We start from the raw sequence: 27,803 nt of genomic DNA, 5'->3' as shown, positions 1-27,803 counted from the left end.
TTATAACCATTTAATGAATGTTCCAAACACACCCCTCATTGGGCTACATATGAATTCCATGATGGTGGAAGTTGATGAGCCACCCATTCACACAACCACATCATTATTCAGTTTCCAGAAACCTGGACACCAACCAGCAAGAGTTCAGAGAAAACAGCACAATCACTTAGCCAAAGAAGTTTCTTAGGAATCTTAGTTTCCTTCTTCCTCCTCCCCTCTAAGAAACTTATTCAGCAGTATGGATGCTTGGAATGGGAGTAGGGTAGGGGAAATTCCCACTTCAACTGCACAATGAGGAGTGCTGCAGACACCAGATGCAATAAGAAGGCCCTGAAGCACAAACCTGGGTCCGGCCATCTCAATAAATAAATAAATAAATAATTTTCAGATGCCACCATGGGGGTGCTGGCTGCCCCAGGAATATTGAGCTGGAAGAGCTGCTTTCCTGGGGCCTGGCCATGGCCTACTTGCTACGTGTTGCACACCAGTACATCTGCAAAGGGTCCCAGAAGTGTTTTGTTGAAGATGCAGCGGACCCACACCAGGTAGGTGGTAAAGGGCTTGATGTTGTCAGTGAAGGTATGGTTCTGTAGGGCCAGGATGTAAGGCACGTAGGTGTTCTCCCCCTGCTCCTGAAGCCACACCTCGTACTTCACCTCTCTCACTTTCAGGTACTTGAGGTTCCATGGGATCTGCCAGGAGACAGTGAGGCGGGCCTCGGAGGCGCCCTGCACCGATGTCTGGCATCGTGCCTCCCGCACCTTGCCGGGGTAGAGGCCAACAGCCCACTTCTGCTTCCGTGGTCCTGGCCGGCCCTTTATCACAAGCCGTATGGTTTGGATGAGGGATGGGATGTCCACCTTGGTGTCCTGGTAGATCCGGAAGAGCCATTCGGGGTTCCGGCAACAGAGATGCCGCGGGACCTCCCGGCTTTGCAGAATACGAGCCTGTTCGGCCTGGTCCAGGTGGGTGATACCCCCCTGGTCCCAGGGCCGCTCAGGGTGTGTGACCGTGTTCTCTGGTATCATGTTCCGCCAGGCTACGTACTGGAGGTCCATGCCAGGTAGCATGGCCAATGTCTTATATGGGGTATAGTGGTCGGGATTGACGGCATAAGGGAAGAGCTCAACCACAGTTGCCCCACGGGGCAGGAAGAGGGAGGTGACTAGCTGGGCCCCATGCATGCTGAGCAGCATGGAGGCATTGCTGACTAACCGGACCACATCTGCAAAGGTGTGGTCCTCCAGGGACACCGTCACTGTCTTCATCTGGAACTCTTGGGCCAAAGCCAGCAGCAGCTCTGCCTCATTCAGGATGAGTCTGTTGTGGGTACGGCTGAACACCAGAATGTACTCCTCACCTAGGGAGGTCCCTGCAATGCTCACATTCAGTTTCTCCATCATGAACTGCGCAAACTGCCGGATCTCATTGCCAGAGACGAGGATGTTGGCCTTTGGGCCCTGGGGCTGGACGAAGCCATACTGGTACCAGGTGGTAACCTTGGAGAGGCCCACAAAGGCATGGGAGAAGCACAGCAGCCGGCCCAGGGTCTTTAGTTGTGCTCGCAGTAGTGGTTGCTTGGGGCTGAGAAGCTTGTAGAGGTCAAAGTGTGCACCCTCACCCCAGCCCTCCATGAAGAAGAGCCGGGCCTCGTGGGACAGGCCAGGAAACTGCCGCAAGGTGTAAAAGAGGGGAAGCAGGTCATCGTGGAAGATGTGCATGAGGTTGTCGGGGTTGAAGCGGTTGGTGATGAGCGCCACATCAGGCACAAACACTGGTTTGGGCATGAAGCGTAGGGCAGTAGCTGGCAGCTCCACAAAATTAAAGTACTGGGTGTTATGGTCTTCCACAGTGGACAGGTCGAGCAGAGCAGGCTGGAAGCGCCGCGAGCCCAGGTTGGGCAGCATGACAGAGGTGTTGCCATGGAAGAAGATGAACTCCTCGGCCTCATTGGAGTAGCAGAGCCACTTGAAGCGGCAGATGCGGTCTGTGTGAGTACGGCCTGTGCACACCATGTGTGTGCCACCTTCCATCAGGATCTGCAGTGCCTTGGGGTAGTCAATCCTCAGGGCTGGGGCTGGCTCTGGGGCCTGTCGGCTGAGGGCCACCTCCTCCTCCAGAGTGGCTGCATGCTCACGCAGCCTCACATGCTTCCACAGGACTGCCGCCAGCACTGACACCAGGAGTGCATTGAACACAGCCGAAAGGTGCATCCTAATGCCACTGTACGGTGCTAGTGAGAGGATGGCTGCTGGGGAGAGCCACAGGCCTGGTGGGCTTCACCCATCCCTTGGGGTACCTTGAGGACCAGCACAGGCCTACAGGGGAAGAGAAGGAAAAGGAAAAGGAATTGGTAGTTTGTCTGGAGTCACTGCAAGCTCCTAGAGCTGGCTAGCAGCCTAGGTAGGCTCCATACAACTTGCTACAGTACTGACTCCCTGCAACCACTTTGCACATGGGTAGGCATGGCAGATTCGATGACTGCTCAAAAGTACTTGCTCCCTCCTCCCATTACTTCCACGAGTACAGCACACATCCTTACAATTTAACTTTGGGCTTGGCCATGTAGCTTGCTTTGGCCAAGGGGACACTAGCAGAGAGAACAATCAAAGGCTTGAAAAGTGCTGTGCTACTGACCTTGCTCTCTTTATACTATTGACATCACCATGAGAACATGGTCCAGTTAACTCTCACTTGTTAGGGGAGGAGCAAGATAATGTGTGAGCAGAGCTGCTCTAGCCATGTCCGGCTTAGGTTGGCTGACCCTCAGATGTGTTAATGAGCCCAGCCAAGGCCAGCCCACACAGAGACATCTAATCAAAGTTAGGGCTCATTATCACACGCCATTAGAATTTTGTCATTGTTTATTATGCAGCATTCCTGCAGCAAGAACTATCTTAGCCTTGTGTGCCAGTCTGAAACTATTATGTACCCCAGAAAAGCCGTGTTTAAATCCTGATCCAATTTTGTGAGGCCAAACCTGTTGTTTAGGGTGGAAATCTTTGATTGGATTGTTTCCATGGAGACTGATCCACCCAATTTGTGGGCACAAACTTCTCATTAGATGGAGAGTGACTCCACCCATTCAAAGTGGGTCTTGATTAGTTTACTGGAGTTCTTTAAAAGGGGGGGAACATTTTGGAGGAAGCTTAGATACTTCCATTGCCAACAGAAAGAGCAGTTGCATACGATACCCAGACATTTGGAGATGCAGAAGGAAAACACCCTCAGGGAAGCAGTTTGAAACCAGAAGCCAAAGACCCTCCAGCAGACACCAGTCACACGCCATTCCAGCTGACAGAGGTGTTCTGGACCCATTGGCCTTTTTTGAGTCAAGGTATCTTTTGGGGTATGCTTTAATTTGGATATTTTTGTATCCTTAGAATTGTAAACCTGCAACTTAATAAATTTCCCTTTTAAAAAGCCACTTCTGGTATAATGCATTCTGGCAACATTAACAAACCAATACACCCTGCCTCTGGACATTCTGCTGCGAGAGATGACAACCTCCCTCATCACTGAAGCCCATTTGGGTTGGGGTTTTGGTTTCTCATAGCCAAGTACAACCTAACTGGTACAGAGTGTTGAGCATGAAGCAAGTACATGAGGGTCTGGCTTGCATCTGTTTCTAGTTTTGTTTTTGTTTTTTGCATGGGCAGGCACCAGCAATCGAACCTGGGTCTCCAGCACAGCCTGCATTTGATCTGTTTTTGAGCTCTGCATCTGGCAGAGTTATTTGGTGTCATTTTTCCTGTGACTTTTTTTTTTTTTTTTTTGACATGGGCAGGCACCAGAATCGAACCTGGGTCCTCGGGCATGGCAGGCAAGCATCCTTACCTGCTGAGCCACTGTGGCCCCCGTGACTCTTTTAACTTTTGCAAACAAAAACCTCCTCCAAAGAAACCCTTGTATAAGAAATTAAAGCATCAAATATATTTATCATGGACTAAAGAACATCTCTCCACATACATGCTTTCCATATGCTGGAAGCTGGCAGTCTATGGAGGAAACATGGGCCAAGGTAATTTAGTGTCAGAGCACAGATAAGTAGTAGGTAGGGATCCAGTGAACCCTGTGGTAAATACCAGAAACTTTCTGAGAAAGAAACAAATCCTTCAGGTTTGGTCATTTTCTGGAGCTTCCAAAGGGATTAGAGAATGTGATCTGAAAAGTAGAAAGGGAGAGGGTGGGAAGGACTCTCCAAGGCGTGTGAGCCAGAGACCAAACAGTCCAGAATGGTTGGAATACATAGTTCACACAGAGAAGGAATGGGAGGAGAGCTTAGAAAACTCAACTAAGGCCAGAATATCAAGGGCCATGATGCCAGCTCAGGGAATTTGCATTCTACCCTACAAGCCCTGGGGAGCTAGTCAAAGCTTTTGTGCAAAGTAGTCTGCAGGCAGGGGAGTTGGAGAACAGAGGTACAAAATCCAAACAGGAGTTCCCAGACCCAGTGTCTCCTAACTGATATATGGGAGGGGAGAGCCTGGGAGTTAGATTGGGGTTCTAAAGGAGTGGGAGAAGAGGAATCTGGTGGGCATGCTCTGCATGAGGGGAGCCTATGGAGCTCAATCCTTATGGATGCTGATGTCCTGTAGTCTGCAGATTTAAATTTCAAATAAATTCCTGGGGGTGCAAAGCTAGCCCTATAATAAAACGTTCACTAATTCATATCCTAGTGGGACTTTTGGCTCTATGAGAATGCGATGAAGTCACAGCCACCTGCCAGGGCTCTACAGAGGGAAGAGCAGTGGGCCCATGCAGGCTTTCAAGGTTCATCTGGAACAATGGCCAAGAACTACTGGTCCAGCCTCTCAGACAGGGTAAGAAGACAGAGCAGGGGCAGCCACCTTCTTAGCTGGGTTTTGATGGTACCTTTAAACAACCCTGTTCCTTTCCAGGGAGGGTATCTGCAAGCCCAGAAACCCTGCAGCTGAGAAATCTGTTTTAACTTATCAGTGTTTCTCAGGCTTTTTGAACCCATGCACTCACTGATAATAAAGAGAAACTCTTTCACACCCCTAAGTAACCTGTAAAGTTCACTGTCTCCTGGAAGATCCCGTATCCATAAGAGGCTCTTTCTGTAATGTCTACCCTCCCCCAAGACCACCTGATTTCATCAACTTTTACTTTTTATTTCACTTTTCCCATGTAAAATCATATTTTTGCATATGCTTTTTCAAAAATACATGCCCCAACCTGAACATATTTCCAACCCAGCCCTATGACCCAGCTTAGGAACTACTGTAGTATTAGGCTGAATCACAATATATTTGACCTTTTTTGACCAGTGTTATAGAGTTCTACTACTTGCTTCAGCTATCCTTACTACCACCGCAGTATCAAGGCTACTCAAGAGAGAAAATCTGTGTGCTCAGCGTGGCTGACCTCAGCTTGAGTTTCTGACATCTCTCCAGGAGGTAACAGAACCCAGAGTGAAAACAAAGGCCCGAAGGAGTTTATTCATCCTCAAGGCCAGGAGAGGTGGGGGAGGGGGGAGAATGAGAAAATAAGGGGCAGGACAAGAAGTGTTTAAGAAGAAAATGCAAAGACGGGGATGGGTGCCTCATGGGGCAGATGGTTAAGACCACCCTGAGGTTCCTGGCTCAGATCTGGGCTAGGGATCTGGAGAGGGACCTCATGTCGGAATGACAAAGAGGAACATATGCAGGGAGAACAACTGAGGTAAAGAAGAGGATTCTGGAGGAAATAAAGAAAATGTGTCGAACAATCCTAATAAGAGGCACAGATGTTCAAGTTCTCTCTGGCAATCCTTAGAGAGAAAAAGAAGACTACAGGAAAAGTATCCTCAAATCTTTGGAAGGGCTGGCAGATGAAGGCAGAGCCAGACCCAGAGGGCCAGGTGAGGTCTATGGGGAAGGGCTGCCCCGGGCAGGGTAGAAGCACACTGGCCACTTGCTGGGGATGGAGAGGGGCTCACGCATCTATCAGGGTCTCAGAGACTGAACCTCTGTAATGCAAGGTACACAGGAATCCCCTGGGGGCTTTGCTAAATGAATCTTTTTCAGCAAGTCTGGGGTGGGACTTGAAGATATGTTTCCAAGCTGGTCCACACACTCCACTGTGAGTAGCAAGGTCCTAAGGATTTTTTCTACTGGGAGATTACCTATGAATTTAAAGGACTGAGAAACATCCAGACTAGCTTTGGAATACATGAGACCTTGAGCCAGGGAAAACAAAAATTTGAAGAAGTGTTTTTTTTTTTTAAGTATTAGAACACTTGGTTTTCTACCCCCCGCTCTAAGTAAAATAAGGCACTAAAGAAAGGAGAGGCAGAGACAGCTTTGGTCATATCTACTGAGTCAATACTGGTAATATATAACTGAGTAAATAGGGGAGATAACTAAGTAAATAAATAGAAGGGACAAACCATCCTACAATAGAATTCCAATTAATTAATGTAGAAGCAATGATGGAGACAGAAAATCACCATTTGGCAAACCTCACAGTAATAACTGTTACAGGCAAAATCCACTGACATGCTAAAATTAGTGAGTGAAAGCATGATGAGAAACAGGATATTTGCATAGTTTCAAAGTATTTCCCCATGAAATATTTATTCATTACAAAGGTAAAAATAGAAACCTTACGACAGAGATGCGTTCAGACATTTTCTCAACTAAGAAATCAAAATTAGTATCACCAGTAATAAGACATATTGACATCATATATCCCCTGATATGATGTACCAAGAGGGCTGGTATTGTGTGGTATTCTTGCCCCAAATATAACCTCAGTCTATATTTCTAAATAGTGAAACTTGGTTCTGGCTCTGAGTAAGGTCTTGAGATCACTTGATTGAGAAAACATTAAATTCAAATGACGGACCTTATATGAAATTGCTTGCCAGTAATCTTCAAGTCAAAATCATAAAAGACAAAGAAAGCCAAAGGAGTTGTTCCAGATTGGAGGAGACAAAGGAGGCACAACAACTAAATGCCAAGTGGGATCCTGGTTTGGAACCTGAACCAGAAAAAGGACATTACTGGGACAAATAAGGTCTGTAGATTGGTTAACAGTGTTGTGTTAATTTTAATTTCCTAGCTTTGATAATTACACTGTGGATATGTAAGATGTTAAAGTTAGGGGAAGGTGAGTGAAGAGTATTTTTGCAACTTCTCTGTAAGTCTGAAATAATTTCAAGATATAGTTATTAAAAAGTTAGACAACATTTCTTAAGAGACAAGGAACGTAAATATTTACAGATTAAATGACATGTCTTTGGCTTGCTATAAAATATTCCAGAAAAAAAAAGCATGCAGGCAGATGGAACAAGAAGAGCAGGATACTGATAACTGCAGAAGAGGATGATGGGTACATGGGGTTCTTCATTTGAAATTTTCTATAATAAAAAGTTAAAAAAGGAAACAAAGACTCAGATAAGTCACTGCTGCAAATTCTGGTAGAAATCTGGGGAGCACACAAGTAATAAATTAATATTCAGAAAAATAAAAGAAATAAAGCCCTCCCTGGACGGTTGAGCAGCAGATGTGTGTGGTATGAGCTGAAGTGTGTTTGCTCTGATTACAGACAAATAACTGCTTTCAACAGAAGCTAAAGCTAAAACAGATACTCCCAGAGAATATCAGACAGCAAGAGTCATAGGGAAATGAGGAAAGGTCTCTCCTTCAACCTGAGCAGGCAGCTACTCCCAAGGAACCTACCATGTCCTACAGGGACTTGCCCCTCCCTCAGATGTCCCTGTGGCCCAAAACAGGCTTGCCAATAGGGTAGGGATGTGGGGCAGTGGCCACAGGCAAGAAGAAGGCCAAGGTCTTCCTACTGGATCTGACAGTGTGTTACACAGCCAATCCTAGTCAAGCACTGAGCTCAGGGCCTTATGGGAACCAAGAAACATGGAGGGGTGGGGAGACATGGGGAGGGCAAATGGACAACTAGACATAGACCAGCCTTTGAGACTGGTCTCAAGGAGGGGAGCTGGGGGGCAGGATTCCTTATTGGATTCTAAGCCCTCCACCCCACCCCCAGAACTTGCTGTGATGGTACCGACAGAAGGCAGGACAAACACAGACTGGCCCATATGGGCCCAAATGGGAACATGAGGTTCCTGAGTTACTCTTTCATGGGGAAAAAAAAGGGAAGGAAGGTTTTCTGGGAATGGTCAGGACATTTTGCTAAAAATAGGGCAATGGTTAAAGCACTGGCCATGAGGGTCAGATTGCCCGGGTTTCTATCCAACTTTACCACTTACAAGCCAGGCAGCCTATACCACTGCCTGAAAGGAACCTGATGCATAAAATACCCCACTCCTATATTCCCCAGGTGGGAGAGCTCTGAGTACGTTCTGCACTGGCTCCCAGAGTTCCTCAATGGGATTAAGCTCCAGTTGCACAGAGGTTAATGGGACTGATACCCTTTTTGGCTGCTTTCTCTTCCCTGTCTCACTTCCCTATTCAGGTTTACTAGGTTCACCTCCCAAGTGATTTACTTGCACTCAAATCCTTATCTCAGTATCTATTTCTAGGAGAATCTTAACAGAGATATTTATTTCACCACCTAGAAGCAGATGAGAAGTCACACTTGCTCTCTTACCTGCTGTGAAATAACCAAAGTGTGGAAGGAGAAAGCCAATAACATTTGGCAGTCAAGGGTTACCATGAAATTCTATTATTTGTTTCCCACACTCCTCTTATGTCCCCTGCCCCACCCCCAACCCTGCAGCAATCTACAAAAGCCAGGAGAATTGCAAGATCAGGCAAAATCCTCAGAAAGGTTTTTAGAAGAAAACAGATGGAGGCAAAGAGTACATTAATCAGACCCCAAGCCCTAAAGAAAATAAAAGAGGTCTTGCCCCATCACCATCAAAATGTTCCTGGATAACAAGCATACAATTCCCCAGGAAGAAAAATCAAAATGGTAAGGAGTAATTGAGGCAAGTTGCTTAGTGAGCACAAGATCCAATGATGTTCTCTATCTCCAGGTCAATTTTCACTGCTCCTGGGAGATACTACAGTGAAGGAGGTACCTAGAAAGGCTCTGGTTCCAGTGACAAGAGGACAATGGCAGGGGGACAGGGGTAGCGAGAGATAACTTAGTCACCGAAAAGTTGGGCTGTATGTGCTGTCTATTCTGTCCTGATGTTTGGCCAATTGTTTAGTACAACTCCATGTACTGTTTTCTACCCCTCCGTATACAGGAAAAGAAATGGGAGCCCAGCCAGTGTACAGGCCATCACCTGGAACAAGGTATAGTCCCTGCTGGGGTAGAGAGTGGAGACTATGGGATAAGAACTCTTCCAGACTGATGGACTCCATGCCCCACTTTGCCCATCACCTGCTTCTGATGAAATGGGTAGAGGAAACCTTGCCCTGCAGTGACAGGGTAAGGGTACACTGTCCCATTTTTAAACAGTCCATCTTCCTCTGTATACCTCTGAGAGCTCAGAGGCTGTTCCTGGCTGAGGAGGGCTGGAATTTGTCCCTCTCCTCACCTGCTGTTCTTAATCCCATCTCCTCCATTGAATCCACTTCTGAGCAGTGGGGCAGGCTCCATCTCTGTCTATAGTCAGATATGGCAGACACGATACATCTATTAAGTTCCTGCTGTGTCCACTGCCAGGCTCAGTTCCTTCTATGCACATGTAACCTCACTTGGTCCTGATCACTGCTCAACAGGATGGCTCACTTTATCTCCACTTTCTATCCAGAGAGATGCTCAGTGGTTGGGCCACATGTCCACAGCACAGGATGTGACCCTCTTTATTTCCACTAGGCAGCTTCTCTGAACGAGGGCTGCTCCACAGGGAGTTTTGTCATGAGACTCTTTAGACAAGTAGGAGGTAAGATGGTGGTCCTTAGAGGCACAGATCATCTAGGATAAGGTATTTTCTCTACCTAGCGACCCCTGAAAACATACGCTGGTTCTTTAGGATGTGTAGGTGAGCATGAAGGTCTGTTGGTCAGTGCGGAGCCAAGAAAAATAGCACTCTTTGGACTTAAAACCAACTCAGAGTCCCCAATGAATATGATACATATAAAGTGAAGGGTCTTTGGTGTGGACCACCAGATAACCTTCCTGAGGAAGAATACAATATTTATTAAATATGTGAGATACATATTTTTTTATATATATGTAAATGAACCTAGGTCCAAAGACTTAAAGAGGCCATAAACAGAGTGGGGAAGTAGGACTTTGCATCAGTTCAAATTGGAGTGGAATGTGTTCATCAGCGTAAAGTCTGTAGGAGTCAATACCATCATGGGGACTGGAAAAGCTGGTGAGCACTTGGTACATATCATACAGCATTTTTGGGAACATTTAAAGTTGAAAACACGCCTGTTTCCACAACTAAAACCTGTACCTACAAGTGCCTAATGACCTCGTCCTCAGTAGCAACCAATACAATGCCCAGGCCTTCAGGGACAATGTGGAAACATGGTGGGTAGTCTCCTGATGCACAACTCCAGACCAGAGGGGAGCACAATCAGAGGTGGGAAATCCACTTGACTTGGATCCAAATGATGACTCTGGTAAAGGGACCATTCTTCTCCAAAGTCCTTATGAACTGGAATGGTGAGGTAGCAAAGGCAGATGTTTTCCAGCACTAGCACTGCTGTGATGGCATTAAAATTGGGGGAGAAGTAGACTGGAGAGTTGTTAGCATCAGTCTCAGCCACTCTGGCTTGACATGAGAGGGAGAGGGCTGACACCAATCAGGTCATAACCTGGGGGCTGTCTGTTTTTAAGGAAAGGGAGGGGATAGGTGCACCTCCACTCTCCACTGGCCCACGTGGGGAGCCTTTAGGTAGGATGAAGACCATTAGAAAAAAGTGATGAAAACAATAAGCAAACTCAAAACCATGTCATTTGGGGAAGAGCAGAAGAAATTGAGGGTCTTTCACCTGAAAGAGGAATGCTAGGGAACATGAAGCAATTTCCTGAAGTGTCACCACATGGAAGGCAGATTTGACTGTGGCTGGATAGTCCCAGGGCTGCAACCATAAATAGTGCAGATGCTACAAATAGCTTTCATTAAAAATAAATTCATTCTCTGTTGTGTGCTTGTGTGCGTGTGTGTACATGTAACTACTTAGTAAGGCTCAAATCCAGAACATTAGAGCTGGAAAAGACCTACTAGAATAGTATAGTAATTAAAAGTGAAGTGTCTGGAGTCATATTATGTGGGTTCAAATCCCAAACTGGGCGCTAGCTAGCTGTGGCCAAGTCCACATCTCTCTGTACCTCAGTTTTCTCATTTGTAAAGAAAGGATAACCATACCCGCCTCCCAGAGTTCTAATGAAAAATCAATGAGTTCATATATGTAAAGTTCTTAGACAGCATCTGAAACAGAGTGAATATTCAATAAAATGCTAGCTATTACTGTCATCCAGCTGAGCTCATGTCTGCCTCTGGACTTGCTGTTACCTGGCCTGGAATGATTCTCCACTGGACTGCACAGATGTGGCTCCTCAACTTTTTGGCATCAGCCAAAACATCAGTTCTTCAGAAAAGAGCTCTCCTCCATGCAGTTGAGTATGTACTCTGACTCCCTCTGGGTCTCCCAGCAGAACTGTCTTTGTTGAAGAGACCAGCAATGCAGATCTTCTCCATCCAACTGAGTACCTAACATGCAACAAGCACTGGGGCTACAAAAATGAAAAGAAAAATAAATAAATAATATCCTTGGCTTCAAGGTGCTCACAGTAACAGAGGAAACGAGAGGCCAATGTTAACACTTGAAGTGATGCAGGCCTCACAAGGGAAGGTAATACAAGTTTTGGGATATCACTGGAGGAAGCCTCTTAAACGCTGGAGACAGGGTGGGAGACATCACTGTCGGGTGCTGTCCTTCTGCCCAGGAATGTCAGGGAGGCACTCTGCTCTAATCTTTCTTTGTTCAGTAGGAACCACCCAACTCATCTGTTGACACCTCTGGTCATCCTGATAGACGGTTGTCTAGCCTTTGCTTAAAACTCTCTGTTTTCCACTAGTCTTGTCCAAAATGCTCCCTAGAGGAAGAGCACAGTCTGGTGGATAACAAAAGAGCCTGTTTAAGAAGCCGAGAAAACCTGGCAGGTCTCCCACGCCACATAAGTGCATTCAATCTGGGCTAAGTGCAGGCATTCGGACACATAAAAGGCTGCAGTGGAGATTTAAGTCTTCTTCCCTAGTGCTGGTGTCAAGAATTCTTCCCAGGCTACATACAGGCTCACATTCAGTTTCCTTCAGACTCTGGATGTGAACTGCAAACCTATCACACATGGGCTTTATGATCTTGGAAGGTTTCTTTACCTCCTCAAGCCTCAATTTCCTCATCTGTTCAATGGGAATAATAAGTTACTTTGGAGTGGCACACTCACAAACTCTAAAGTTCACTCAATATCCCTAATGACTTGTTTCCCTGCTCCTGTTAAGACTGTTTCACAAATTTAGAAAAAGCTTCTTCCTGCCCTGTGAAGTCAGCTTTCAGTATAAAATTAACAAGCAGAATCACCACCACCTCCAACATTTTATAAAAGTTCCTGGTACTATAGTAAAAACTGTACATTTATTTTCTTCTTTAATCCTCAAACCCACATTAAGAGGCTTAGCAGTATTGGTATTATTCCCACTTTACAGATGGGGACACAAAGGCTGGAAGTTGTTAAGTATCAGTTTGTATGCAACGGAGTCAGAACTTGAACACAGAGCTCATAGGCACTGTCGTAAGCTGACAGTCCAGGCATCATGTGGGCCACATCGTCTCAGCATTCCAGGGCACTCCAATGTCACATTTATTATTCTCTGCCTTCTCTACCTCAGGTGCCAGTCTTAGGAGCCATTTGGTGTAGGGGAAAATAAAGAGCTTCGTGACTCAGCCAGGAACTTCCTGACTGATAGAGCAAGAATACTTTTCAAAAGAAATATGAGAAATAAGAGATTAAAAACATACCTAAAAAGTCATTTAGAAACTGAGGTAGGCAGAGGGATGCTGCCAATTCAACCTCTACATCACTTGTCAGCTTCTAGAGCAGTTAAATATTATCAGATGCCCACAGACATAGTGAACCCTCCTGTCCAGGATCCTGTTCCAAGAAGCATCAGAGGAAGGTGTTGATAATTAATGCCTCTGCACCTGCAGAAACCCCCACAGAGCTGGGCAGCTGGGGCAGGTTGCCTGCCAGCAGGAGCTCCTACCAGAGGCTAGTGGTCAATGAGAGGGAGGGGTAAGAGGTATAGGATGTATGGGTTTTTTCTTTTTATTTCTTTTTCTGGAATGATCAAATGTTCTAAAAATGATCATAGTGATGAATACACAACTATGTGATGATATTGTGAGCCACTGATTGTATACTGTGGATGGACTGTATATGTATGAAGACATCTCAATAAAAATATCAAAAAAGAAAGAAAGAATGAAAACTCTGGGCCCAACGCAACTGTGGCAACTCCTAATGCCACCACAGGCTGTGCCATGATTCCTGTCACAAACCTCCACTGCCTAAGGATCTCTGAGTGTTTCTCATCTCTGGGTGTCTAAAGGAACCCAATACAAGGGCCTGGACTGTTAAGAGAAGGAATAGTAATCGTGGTGGCAATACAGCAGACCCAGGGTTCCCAACCCCTTCCTGAGGCTTGGCTAAGCAGCAAGCTGAGATAGCAGGGAGGGCTCTCTGTTATGCTTTTCAAAGCAGAGAAAAAGACAAACTTTTTGCATAAGATTGTACCAAAAGTGGTCACCATTGGCAGAGTGAAATGTCTAATGCTCATGCAGATACTGGGTCCTGAATATGTACTACTGAGGACACAGGAAACCAGAAAAAATGGAAGACTCAATGGCTGCCCAGGATGGCTCAGGAAAAGAGGACAGTGACTTCTGGTACAGGGAGTGGGAGTTAATGCTGCCCTCATCTTACTTTACTAAGCCTAAGTATCTATTATTTGTCCTTTTCCTGCCCTTTTTCATTTAAACCTTATCAAAGTCCTCCAATGCAGGTACTGGTATTATCTTTATTTTCTTTTAGCATGAAAAAACTGAGGGCTAGTGGGTGCTCAAGTCTTATAGCTCAAGCAGGAACAAGGATCTGAACCCATATCTGACTCAAGAGTTCTTGTTCTTATGCGGTGTACTCATCTGCCAGACTTGGAAGTACAAGTGGTGACAGAAAAGCAGGCAAACCTCAAAGCAATAAGTTTGTATCACTCAGGAGCAGAGCAGGTGTGGATGTCACTGGAAATGCAAGACCCACAGACATACAATAGAAAAGGCTCTCAACTGTAACTTAGCAACCCAAGGCTTCCCTTCTGCTGCAATTACTTTCCGCCCAGCTGGCCAGAGAGAGTTACCCAGAGGTGGCAGGTGGCTTAGGGAGCTGTGATTGTTCTCTCCCTGAAAGGAAAATCTGGGTAGCACACTGGGGTGGTAATTACCCCACCTGCCTTGGTGCTATGCTGAGAAGGTCAAGTCACCAATTTAGAATCACAAAACTACCACTTTCAAGAGCTAAAGAGTGCTTAAAAATGATTTGCTCCAACTCCTTTATTTTATAAAAGATAAAACTGAGATCTTGAGAGGCAGTCTGTCTTGCCCCCAATGTCTCAAAGGCAGCCAGGATTAAAATGGTACTGGCTCTGAATCTGGAGATGTCAGGATCTGAGCCCCCCTCCTGTCACTAGCAGCTCCTGACCCTAGGCCAATTCTGAACCCATCCAAGCCTCCATTCCATGGTCTGAAATTATACATTACCTACATTGAATTCAGAAAACCACAGGGTGGCACATGGGACACCACAGGCAAAACACAGTACCCAACAATTATTTTTAGAACAATAATTATTAATCATATAATGATATAACAACTACATTTTACTGACTTTCTATATATGCTAGGCCCAATGTTTAGTGCTTTTCATGCATTATTTCATTTATTCCTCCCCCTACAGACCTAAAGTAGGTGTTATTAATTCCATTTCGCACTTGAGGAAGTATGCTCAGAATGAACTGCCCAAGGTCACATATTAAGCGGTACATCTGTGATTCGAATCCAAGTGTGACTCCAAAGCCCATGGTGACAGATGTTCAACATATGTGGGAACCACCTTTCATATTCATTATTTCACCCAATTAAAAAAATTCCAGGAACCAGGTAGTTAAGTGATGTTATGATCGGCAGGTCCCAGGTGACAATATTCCCCTGCTAACCAAACTGAGATTGATGCAGACCCTTGGGAATAGACCATTTAGTTAATTTCATTTTCTAGGTAGCTCAAATTTCACTGAAAGCCTTTGTTTATTGTTAAATATTTTCTAAAGCATAGCTGAGAACATGGACTTACCAATCTGGAGGCCAGTTCGAAAACCACTGAAGCTGCTCTGACAGCCTGTCACATCAGAGCCACTTGGATGCCTACATTACTATGGTGTGTCAAAACCCAAACACCAGCACCTGGTCCTCCTCTCGGCTGAAGATCTCCACTCTTAGCTTCTCTTCACCCTTCTAGAGCCCCAAACTCAGGAGCTGACGTGCTCATTCCTGGGCATGAGGGAACCTGTGTCTTTTTCTGGTTCTGTCACTAACTGGGACTCAAGAGTCCTCATCCATAATATGAAAGGGCAAGCTAGAAGATCTCCAAGATCCTGGAGAGACAGAGAAGGCAGTTCTGGCTAGTGCAAAGACAGATCTGGGTTTCAATCTCACCTGCAACACTCCCTGTTATTAGCAACCATGATTGCTAACATTTACTGCACCCTCACTGTGTACCAGACAGTGGGCTGAGGACTTGCCTGGCATTATTTCACTTAATCCCTACAGTAACCTGTGCCAAAGATACATTTACCCCCATTTTGTAGAAGAAATGGAGGCTCAGAGAAGATGCAACCTGCTAAAGGGCACACAGCTAATAAATGAAAGTCAGGATTTAAATGCCCCACACATTCACAATAAGTATTTAATGAATTAAACCTGTCCTTAGACTTTCGGCTAAGGTCTGTGCTCTTAGGACACTAATTCCTATGAATCTTGTCCTATAACCCTGGATGTCCGGTCTTCCCAAGTCGGGCTTTCCTTTCCCAGATACAGGCTCTGAGAGTTGGTTGGCATAAAGTAAGCACATACTGGCTGTCCACGAGGTGCAGGGCTCTGGCCTGAGAGCCCAGACCTTAGCCCAAGACTCTCGTCTTCGGCCGGGGGATGGCTCCCTTAAACCTATGCAGAGGTCAGGAGTCCACCGGCCCCTCCCCCAGAGGTTACCGGGGCACTGCAAAGCAGGCGATGGTCGGCACACAACACAGCAGGTGCCCTATCGAAACTCAAGCAGCTCCGCCTTCAAGGTAGCTCTGGCCACCGAGGTCCTCTGCGTGCACTTCGCCTCGCTCCCACCACCCGTCTCATTCGCACCATCCCTTTCCAAGTAAAAAAAGTGTGGGGACTCGGTTGCCAGTGTCCGCCAGGGACTACAGGCTTCGGCGGGCAAGACTGTGGGCGCCGCCAGGGCCTGGGGCCGCGGGACACCCCGCCCACCTCCCATGCCCCCAGCCGCATCACGCTTCACTCCTCCGTTCTGCTAACTATCCCCGGCTCCCAAAGCTGTCCTCAAGTGTCCCCTTCACTCCAGGGCCCGGAGCTTCCAGGGCTGCCTCCCCAGGGCTGAACTCTCAACTCCATCCCCAATCGGGTGGCGGAGCTCTTGCCAACCTCCAGCGCGCTTCTCACCTTAAGCCCGGGCTCCGAGAGGCTGAAGCCCCCTGCGCCGACGCTCCCAAACAACCCCTTCGCTGTGCCAGCTCTGGCGAAACCCTCTGCCGCCGCCACCCCCGCCACTGGCTCTTACTCAGGGGGGCCCGGGCACCCAGCGAGGGGTCAGCTGCCTGGTTCAGTTCGCCGCCTCCGGAATCGCGGGTGCCCGCGGCGCGCCTGCCCGGCTGGCGAGCCCAGCGCGGGAATTTATGCGCGTGCGCAGGCCTGCGGGTTCCGCGGTCGCGGCCCTAGGCCAGAGCAACCACCTTGCCTCGAGGAATCCTGGGAGTTGTAGTGTGCGTCCGATCAGAGGCTTCTCTTCGATTCTCTTCGAGGAATCCTGGGAGTTATAGTTTGAGCGGGGAGGGACTGAGTTTTACTGGGTGTTGAGATTACACTATTACGAGAGACATGATAATAAATGTAAGTTAAACCAACGACCAGCTGTTATTTATAACATCAAAGTAACTAATACGTTCCCATGCTTTTAAAATATAGTACTACGGGGGACTTAAAAAAACATCAGTTCCCTGTTTTGCCACTCCAACACCCCTATCGTATCCCACTCTGGAGACTAAAAGGCGACTAATGCCAATTGCTATGGCTGTTGCTTATGGCACTTACCACCGACTCTCGGAATATACATATGCCCCCTTTTGATTTAAGAATTTTAGACCTCTATTGACATCTACTAGGTTGGATGGATAAGAATTTAGCTCATTTAGAGGTACATTATGACCAGTCGAATGATTCTGCCTATCACATAGAGAAAGCCCTGTCTTTAATTAAAATTACTTTTAATGATTATGTCCTAGTGTTGGGGAAGTAAGTTTGCAACAATGCAATTTAAAGCCTTTAAAGGCCTTTAATAAAGAAAATCTAATAATCATTCAAAGGCTGTGCAGTATTTACAATAAGAATAAATTTTAAAGTTGAAATGGCTTGGCCATATTAATTTCAAAGTGGGATCAGGAACAAGGAAAATTACTAGAGATAGAAAGGCATATTTTATAAAGATTGAGAAGTCTGGCTCCTGGCCAAAATCCTGTGATCTTTCAGGCCTGACTTTAGGCAATCAGAAAGGTTCTACCTGACATGCTTCATGGGGGAAAGCTGCCCTCCCCACGCAGACATGGTGCATAGCCAACACATTGCAGTTTCTGAAAGGAGTTGCAGTCAAGAATTCAAACCCTCCTTGCCTGAGTCATGCTCTTACTGATGTCTGCACTCCCATCCTAAGGCCTTCCTCATCTCCACTGCTGAGACCCCTTTATCGGGGGAAGCAGGAGAAGACCCTGAAGATATTTTTCTCCACTCTGACTCAGTATTCAGTACTTTGACATCCCCTTCTCTGCCCCACCCCCTCCACCAACCCCCAAGTCCATAAAATTGCAGGAGCCTTTTGCTCAGGGCTCCCCCAAGACTGAGTTGGCCCATCTGAACCTTGCCTGGTGGCTCCATTCCAGGGGGAACACATCACAGGGGAAGTTAGTACTTTTTCTCATTAACTTCTTGCTTATACCATTGCAGTAAGTGACTAAAGGCTTTACTGTTTTTTCCAGTTTGACTTGGTTGTTTTAATCAGCTACCTTCAACATCTGGCAGCTCAGCTCAGCTCTTGACAATAATAAAAAGAACTATTTACCAAGAGGACATAACAATCCTAAATGTGCATGCACCTAACAATAGAGCCTCAAAAGTAAATTAATGAAATACTGATAGAACTAAAAGTAGAAATAGATAAATCTGCAATTATAGCTGGAGACTTCAAAACCCCTCTCTCAATAATTTATAGAACAAATAAGCAGAAAGTCAGCAGGATATAGAAAAATTCAACTCCAAAACCAGTAGGAACTAATCAATCTTTATAAAATATTCCACTGAACAAGAGCAGAATACACATTTTTTTTCACGAACCCACAGAACATATATCAAGATAAACTTTATTCTGGGCCATAAGGCAAATTTCAAGAACCGTAAAATAATTGATACCATACAAAGTATATTCTGTGACCATAATGGAATCACACTAAAACTGAATAACAGAAAGACAGTAGGAAAATGTCCAAACACTTAGAAACTAAACATATTTCTGAACAATCCATGAATCAAAAAAGAAGTTTGAAGAAAGACTTTAAAAATACATTGAACTGGAGGGGTGCAAGGGTAGCTCAGTGGTAGAATTCTCATCTACCATGAGGGAGACCCGGGTTCGATTTCTGGTCCATGCACTTCCCCAAAAACAAACAAGGAAGCAAAACCAACAAACAAAATTCAAAAAATGGTGCTGCAATAACAGAACACTCACATGGAAAAATAATGAAATGTGACCCTGCCATATAGCATACACAAAAAATATATATTGAACTGAATGAATTGAAAATTCAAAATATAAAAATTCATGGGACAGCTAAAGTAATGCTGAGGGAGAAACTTATAGGACTAAATACTGCATAGAAAAGAGGTAAAGTCTTAAATCAGAAATCTAAGCTCCCACCTGAAGAAGCTAGAAAAAGAAGAGCAAAACCAAACAAAAGTAAGAAGAAGAAAGAAAATAATAGATAAGGCCAGAAATCAATGAAATTGAAATTTAAAAAATAGAGCAAATCTATGAAACAAATGTTCATTTTTCAAAAAAATCAATGCAATTGACAAAACTCTAGCAAAAATATAAAGTGAAAAAGAGAGAAGACACAAATTACCAATATTGGGAATGAAGCAGGGACTAACAGTATAAACCCAGCAGACATTAAAAAAAAAAAGTGAAGGAATTTTATAAACAACTCTAACACATGAATCTGACAACTTAGATGAAATGAACCAATTCCTCAAAACCACAAAGTACTATGACTTACCCATTGTGAAATAGATCATTCGAGTAGCCCTATACCTATTAAGTAGGTATAATTTATACATAAACTATAAGTATATATAATTTATAATTTTTTATAAATTATAAGTATATATAATTTATAATTTTTATACTTTATTATATAAAGTATATATAATTTATTATATATGTATTATATTATATATTATATATATTAATTATATTATATATTATATACTATATATTATATATTATATATATATTTATATATAATTTATTATATTAAGTTTATATAATTTATAATTTTAACACTTCCCCCAGCACCACCAAAAGAAATCTCCAAACCTAGATGGTTTTACTGGAAAATTTTCCCCAAAAGAAATTCCCAAACCTAGATGATTTTATTGGAAACTTCTACCAAATGTTTAAAGAATTAATACCAATTTCACAAATCTCTTCCAGAGAAGAGAAGTGGGAACCCTTCCCAATTTATTTTATGAAGGCGGTATTACCCTGATACCAAAACCGGAGCAAAATAGTATTAAAAAATAGAAAACACTATAGACCATTATCCTTCATGAATATAAATACAGTCATCAATAAAATATTAACAAATACAGCAAATAGAATACAGAAAGATATAGAAAAAATTATACACCTTAACCAAGTGGAGCTTATTCCAAGCATGCAAGCCTGGTTCAATATTAAAAAATCAGTCGATCAATGCAATCTAACATATTGAGGCTAAAGAAAGAAAAATTACATGATCATATCAATCAATGCAGAAAAAGCATTAGACAAAATTAAACATATACATGATAGAAACTCCCAGAAAAATAGGAATGGAGGGAACTTCAACCTGATAAAGAAAACAGCTAATGACATACTTACTGGGAAAAAACTGAAGGTTTTTCCCTAAGACCAGGAACAAGGAAAGGATGTCTGCTCTCACCACTGCTATTTACCATAATCCTGGAAATTTTAGCCAGTACAATAAAGCAAGAAAAGGAAATGAAGGACATATAATTCAGAAAGGAGAAAACAAACCTGTCTGTATTTGGAGATGACATGATTGTCTACATAGAAAAATCCAAGAAATCTACCAAAAAATTCCTAGAGCTAATGAAAGTTCAGCTTTTAGGATACAGGATAAACATTGAGGAATAAATTGTATTTCTATATACTATTAATGAACACATGTATTCTGCAATTAAAAATACAATACCATTTACACTTGGTCAAAAAAATGAACTAATTTAGCCTAAATCTAAGAAATTATTTACAGGTCTTGTAAAATGGGAAACAAGAGGGTGCAATTACAAAGGTGTGGCAAGAGGGAGATTTTTGTAGTGTTGGAATATCTGTCTCTCAATAGTAGTGATGGGGAACAAATCTTTGCATGTGATGAAATGACATAGACATATACACAAACTTTATACCAATGTCACATTCCTGGGTTTGATACTGTACTAGAATTCAATAAGATGAAACCACTGGGGAACACTAGATAAGGAGGTTCTAGGGAACCTCTCTGTACTATCTGTACAACTTCTTTTGAGTAGGTAATGATTTCCATTAAGGAGGGCTACCGCCGGGGGAGAAGTCCTACCACGTGGGAAAGGCAAAGCTATGCTCCCTCCACGGTGTGTGGTCAAGGAAGTCACAAAACGTGCATGCACTGGCTGGAACAAACTATACCCAGGGGAAAGAAAGCAAGGTCAGCTTCAGTGGACTTCTGTCCCCATAGCCAGTGGGTCCCTCCCAACAGCCGACACAGGGTAGTGGTTTGCACATACCCCTCTTGTGGACAGTGTGAAAATTCCGTTCCCACCATACTGAAAACAGATACAGTATCCGGTGGTCCAGGTGCCACGTGGCACACGCGCTTAAAGGACAGATAGAAATTCATTGTGTAGCCACAGCAGGGAATGGAAATTCATTGTGTAGCCACAGCAGGGAAAGGTTATCCCAGTAAGAAAGAATCCAGGGGCTCAGTCTCCAGATAAAGGAATTTTCTGAGCCCAGTACTCTCTGGTTGGGCAAATCTGGGGAGCAGTAGCAGGTCACACCATTGCTGCTTCCCCAACAATTTCAAAATAGGAAGCAAAAAAAAAAAAGAAAAAAGATACAAAACTTGGAAACTGCTTAATTCCTCAGTAATATGAGATTAATTAAATAAAATCATGGACCATCCAAAAAATCATTAACAGGATGTTGCAAAAATATTTAATGCTGTGGAAGCTATTTCACACTATATCATATTTAATGAAAAAAAAACACATCAAAACCAAAGTTTTTAACGTGATCCCCACTGTATTTAAAGAGTATATCTGTGCATAGACAAAAAGCCCAGAAGGATGTCAGAAAAATGTTAATGATGGATGACCTTGAATGGTGGGATTATGGGTGGCTTTTATTTCCTTCTTGTTGATTACCTGTGTGCGGTATATGTAGACATATATTGCGATGAATATGTATTGTTTTGTGATTTTAAATGAAGATTTTTTTGTTTGTTTTAGTTTTAAAAAGCTCCTGCGCTAGTTTGAAACTGTTATATACTCCAGAAAATGCCATATTCTTTCAGTCCATTCTTGTGGGGGCAGACCTATTTGGGTGGGATTTTTTTATTAGGTTGTTTCCATGGAGATGTGACCCACCCAATTCAAGGTGGTTCTTAATCCTTTTACTGGCGTCCTCTATGAGGATAAGAGACAGAAACATGGAGAGCCCAGAGCAGAGGGAGATGAAACCAAGAGAAGAGCGAAGAGAGAAAGAAATGTCCTGGAGATGCTGACAGAGGACCCACAGATGCTCAACCAGAGCCCTATGAAGCCAAAACCCAGGAGAGAAGAACCAGCAGATGTCCTCATGTGCCTTGCCTCATGTGACTGAGGAACCCTGGATGCCAATGGCCTTTCTTCAGAGGAGGTTTCCTCTTTGTTGATGCCTTCATTTGGACATTTCCATGGCCTTAGAATTTAGCTTGTAACTTAATAAATCCTCCTTGTTAAAAGGCAACCCATTTCTGGTATATTGCATTCCAGCAGCTTAGCAAGACAAAACAGCCTCTGTGTTAAGTTTAGGCTTCTCTACAGGAAAGCCAGGCACAGTCAGCTGGGGCAGGTGGGAGTGAGGCTGTGGCCAAAGCAGAGTCTCTTGGTGAGGAAACCAAAGTCCTGAACCCAGTTTGCAGGCAACGAAGGTGGTTCATCTTATGCGTTTATCAGGTTTTAAAAAATATTCTTGTTGCAGAGCCTCAAGTAGTGCTTTGTTTGCTGGCAGGAGGCTTTCATAGCCCAGAAAATACTGGTACTTTCATTTTTATTAAATATCCAAGGTGGGCTGGTTGGTTGGTTTTTAAAATTTTGCCTACTACTTTCAGTAAGTCAGTAAGAATTTTGAGGGCACCAAATTGAGTTCAGCAGTTCTCAAGGCTGAGCTCCTCTCTCTGTTTTTGGGGTCTGATTTCTTTTGTGTTTCTCTTTGCAGATGGTTCCTAATTCCGTGTCTCTAATCCTGAGTTCCAGATCCATGCTCTGGACCCAGATTGCTTGGGGGATATCTCTACCTGCCTAGCCCGCCAACATCTTTAAAGCTACATGATAATAAAGGTTGGTGGTGATGATGTCACAACACTGAAACTCTGAGTTGCATATTGAAAGTGGTTAAAATGGGAAATATATGTTACAACAATAAATTTTTTTAAATCTACGTGATGAAAATGATGATGATGGTAATAATTGGGACAGTTTAAAAATATGTCTGCAAATTCTTTCACTCTCTTCCCTGTAAAATGTGGAATCTAGTGCCCCTTTCAATCTGGGGCAAAACATATAGATTCATTCCTAAATGAAGAGAATATTGCAAGAATGGTGGTATATGATTTCAGAAGCTTGGTTCTAAAATGAAAAATCTTCTTCCTGGCTTGCTCTCTCTGCCTCTCACTATGGCCATGATTGGAAACTAGACACCATGCTGTAAGGAAGCTCAAGCCACATGGATATGACATGCTTGGCTGTACCAGCCAACAGCCCAGTGAGGCCTTCAGTTCTCAACCAGTTAATCTCAGCCTTTAGCCTTCCAGCTGCCTTAGGTGATACCTGGGCACTGAGGAATAGAGATATACTGTCCCTGCTATGCCTTGTCTAAATTTTTGACCCACAGAAACCATGACAAATAAACAATTTTATTATTGCCGAGCCATTACCTTTTGGAGTAATTTTTTGTGTAACATTAAATAATTAGTATCACCCTTCTGACACCTAAACCTTAGGTTATTAATTATGTATTTCTGCGTGACAACTCACCCCAAACCTTAGTGGTTTAAAATAATAACGATTACTTATATCTCACAGTTTCTTTGGGTCAGGAATCTGGAAGTAGCTTGGCTTATTGGTCCTGGCTCAGGGTCTCTCATAAAGCAGTGGTCAAATGTGGGCCTAGGCTGCAGCCAGCAGAAGATTTGACTCAGGCAGGAATATCCACTTCCAAGATGGCTCACTCACGTGGCTGGAAAGATTGTTCCTCTCCATGTGGGCCTCTCCATGGAACTGCTTGAGTGTCCTCATGACATGGTGAATTTCCTTTCCCAGAGCAAGCCATCCAGGAGACCGAGACAAAGCTAGAAGACTTTTTGTGACCTAGCCTTACAAGTCACACACTGTCACTTCTGCAGTTTTCTATTAGTAATATAGGTCAGCACTGATTCAACGTGGCAGGGGCCCATGCAAGGGTGTGAATACCAAGAAATGAGGTCACTGAAGACTTTCTGGGAGGCTGGATACCACAGCAATAGGAGATACCATTTGCTTAGTACCTGTTATGAACTTGGCTTTACATAGAAATCTCATTTGATCCTTAAAAACAGTCTTATGCAGTAGATTAATTTTTTTTGTCCCCAGTTTACAGATTAGAAAACTGAGGCTCAGAGCCACTAAATACTTTGCCCAAGGCCATGCAGCTAGCAAATGGAGGAACAGAGATGGAGCCCAGTTCTGTAAGGCTCTACTCATGATCTCTCCCTTTCCATTCTCTCCCAGGAGCTTGACACCTCTGTACCATTTTCACCCCTTCTGCTCCCTCTCTCTCCCTACTGCCAAGTATGTAAATTCTACCCACAATGTCTGTCCTGCCCCACATGCTCTTCCAATCTCACATCTACTCTCCTGGTTCAGGGTGGTCCTATATATATATATATTAGCTGTTTTTAAGATTAAAAAAAAGTACATGTTTGTTGCATTAATGAATGAATTCTACCAACCTATCATAATTTTCCTCGGTTTGAAAACCATGAGTCTACTAACATCTTTAAAAGGTATCCTCAGCCTCAAGGCAAATGGAGAAACAAGAAGTCAGATAAACTCAATGGAATCTGTGCCCAAATCAGAGAAATGAGGGCAGGGCAAGGCCTGGGAGAGCTGGACTGAGAGAAGAGCAGAGCATAAGAACCTTTTCCACCAGACATTAACCCAGGGCTGGTTTCTCCTGATCTGTCCTCAGAATGAGGTTTTGAAGGGTTTAAAAATGATGCCTTTTTAAATTTTAATAATTACTTCTGGGAAAATGTAATTTTTGTTAACTTTCCATAGTCTGTGTTTCTAATTCAAGGTTGTATTTATCCAGCTCATTGATGGATTGATTGGCAGTTTGGCCAACATTGGCTCCTAAGTCTGCTGCAGGGACAGCCCCACCTCCCCTCCCATGGTGAGCAGCCCTCTTGCCCCCCTGAGCAGGAAGTGTAATCAGGGCTGTTGTAAGGCCCTGTTATGCACTGGCTCATAGATAATTAAATGTTACCTGGGGAGAAGTATAATTATAAAGGATACATTCATTTCCTGAAACGGAAGCTTAAATGGTGGCACTGCCTTTAATAAATTTTATGTCGTGGGGGAGGTCACATGCAATTTTCATAATTCAGAATCATCCCATTCTTTCACTTCCTCACCCTCAGTGTTGTCCTTTTCCTTTTGCTCCCACCAATGTTTTTGAATTGTCCTTTCTATGCAGTCTTGCAGAAGATTTTATTCTGAATGTGAGAGGGAAGCAAGACACATCCTCTAATGGTAAATGCTGAATTATATAGAAAAAAAAATCAACAAAGTGTATTATGGGGACACATCTGGGAAATACATGACTGAAGCTCCCATGAATTGTCCTTGCCAGACTCTGCAGTGCTGTCTCGGGTCACTTGCTTGACTCTCGTGGCTCATTTACTCAAATAGATGCAGCTACCTCCTGGATATAACTGCTCCTGAAATCTTCAATTCAGTAATCAACTTCACACACTTTCCACAGCTCCACATATTGAATTTCTTGGAGGATAATTCTTGGAAACTTAGTAATCAAAAATAGGAACATTATAAGACCTATTTTTTGGTGAGGGTTTGAGGAAAAAGGTGCTGTCATACACTGTCAGTGAGAATGTAATTTAGAGTGGACCAGTTAGGGACTGGATTGGACTGTTAACAGCAGAGACCTACTTGAGGTAGTTTAAAACAATCAAGGCTCAGTTTGGTCATGTATGAGAAACATCCCAAGGCTGTTTGCAGGCTCAAAGAGGGACCCAGCCTCTTTTAACCTTTTTGCTTCCCAATCCTTAGTGCATGGCTTCCATCTTCAAGGTCACAAGAAGGCTGCTGCAGCTCCTGTCAGCACAACTAGGATCCATGATGGAAACAAAGAGGGTTTTCCTAGAAGTCTCTCTCTCAGGATATTGAGTTACATCTCCTTGGCCACCCCTGTCTGCAAGAGAGTATCAGAAATGCATGTGTATACATGTTACAAGGTATAACTTGAAGCAGGAAAAGACTCATGGACATCTATTTTTCACTAGGTGTCATGTCCTAATGAATGCCAGTCTCTGTTCAATAGGATTTATCAGCTTCTCTTCCCAAGGGGTAGGGAGCAGAAGTGTGGGTGGAGTTTCACTTCTGTGAGCCAAAGCTCAAAAGTAGGAAGAGAAACATAAATGTTTCCTCTGTATCCCAAAGTAACCACTCAACAGGACGGCAAAGGGGAGGCAGATCATCTCCAAGACTGAAGAAGGCTGCTTAAAGGTCTAAGAATAACTATCTTAGTTATTCTTTTGTACTTTTCTGAGCAGGAGAGGCAAGGCTCAGACTGTGGCCGTTAATACTCAGGACTCTTGGGCTTGATCGATGTTCTAGTTTGCTAGCTGCCAGAATGCAATATACCAGAAATGGAATGGCTTTTCAAAAGGGGAATTTAATAAGTTACTCGTTTACAGTTCTAAGGCTGAGAAAATGTCCCAATTAAAACAAGTCTATAGAAATGTCTAATCAAAGGCATCCAGGGAAAGATACCTTGGTTCAAGAAGGCCGATGAAGTTCAGGGTTTCTCTCTCAAGTGAGAAGGCACATGGCGAACACAGTCAGGGCTTCTCTCTCGTCTGGACAGGCACATGGCGAATACGGTGTCATCTGCTAGCTTGGTCTCCTGGCTTCCTGTTTCATGAAGCTCCCCGGGAGGCGTTTTCCTTCTTCATCTCCAAAGGTCGCTGGCTGGTGGACTCTCTGCTTCATGGTGCTGCAGCATTCTCTGCACTCTCTGAATCTCTCTGAATCTCCAAAATGTTTCCTCTTTTATAGGACTTCAGAAACTAATCAAGACCCACTCAAATGGGTGGAGACATGTCATCCCCTAATCCAGTTTAACAACCATTCTTAACTAAATCACATCAACCAGGGAGATGATCTCATTAGAGTTTCAAATATACAGTATTGAATAGGGATTATTCTACCTTTAAGAAATGAGATTTATATTAAAACATGGCTTTTCTTAGGGGGCATACTTCCTTTCAAACCAGCACAATCGAGTCCACGCTTCATCTTCAGAGGAGGAAGGCGAAACCTTCAGAGGTGTAGGGGAAATTGTGGGAATTTCTAGGGTCCATGTGGTAGAGATTGTCTGCTTTAAAGTAGATTCTCAGACACATACAGGTCATAATGGTGCACTGTTGACATCATTGGTCTCTACACTGTCAGAGAAGCGTCTGGTGGCGCTAAGTTGACATGCCATCTGCGGGGCTACCCAGTGCACTAAAAACGGGCCTGGGTCCTGTGGACCATCTGTGAAGTCACAGCATGAACAGTTCAAATCCTGACTCCTGGCCGCTCCTTTCACCAATGGCTCTATTCTATATAAAAGCCTGAAAGGGCCTCTGGAAGGGAAATTGGAGACTTGTATGGTAACAGTTCCATCTATGAGAAGGAATAAGTCCTGAGTTATCATCCAGTTACAGATTGGTACTTTCTCAA

General features: G+C 43.9%; 1 protein-coding gene across 3 annotated transcripts; it reads right to left on the bottom strand.

The window, feature by feature from the left end:
- On the bottom strand, nucleotides 1–27,712 carry POMGNT2 (protein O-linked mannose N-acetylglucosaminyltransferase 2 (beta 1,4-)). Of its 3 annotated transcripts, none has more exons than XM_077129640.1 (3): nucleotides 16,674–16,886; nucleotides 11,408–11,628; nucleotides 1–2,318 (listed from the first exon to the last, which is right to left on the bottom strand). In XM_077129640.1, the coding sequence occupies exon 3, from the start codon at nucleotides 2,211–2,213 to the stop codon at nucleotides 471–473; it is 1,743 nt and encodes a 580-aa protein (XP_076985755.1). In that variant the 5' UTR covers nucleotides 2,214–2,318; nucleotides 11,408–11,628; nucleotides 16,674–16,886; the 3' UTR covers nucleotides 1–470. The 3 variants fall into 3 exon arrangements, with proteins under 3 accessions (XP_076985755.1, XP_076985756.1, XP_076985757.1); XM_077129641.1 differs by having other exon boundaries at nucleotides 16,792–16,862; XM_077129642.1 differs by lacking the exons at nucleotides 11,408–11,628; nucleotides 16,674–16,886 and adding an exon at nucleotides 27,338–27,712.
- Nucleotides 27,713–27,803: the final 91 nt, after the last annotated feature.

Source organism: Tamandua tetradactyla, chromosome 15 (genome assembly GCF_023851605.1).
Source record: "Tamandua tetradactyla isolate mTamTet1 chromosome 15, mTamTet1.pri, whole genome shotgun sequence".
Lineage (NCBI taxonomy): Eukaryota > Metazoa > Chordata > Mammalia > Pilosa > Myrmecophagidae > Tamandua > Tamandua tetradactyla.
This window is presented reverse-complemented; position numbering and strand designations above follow the sequence as displayed.

Coding starts and splice junctions, on each gene's coding strand:
- POMGNT2 (XM_077129642.1), bottom strand. CDS start 2,213: ATGCACCTTTCGGCTGTGTTCAATGCACTCCTGGTGTCAGTGCTGGCG.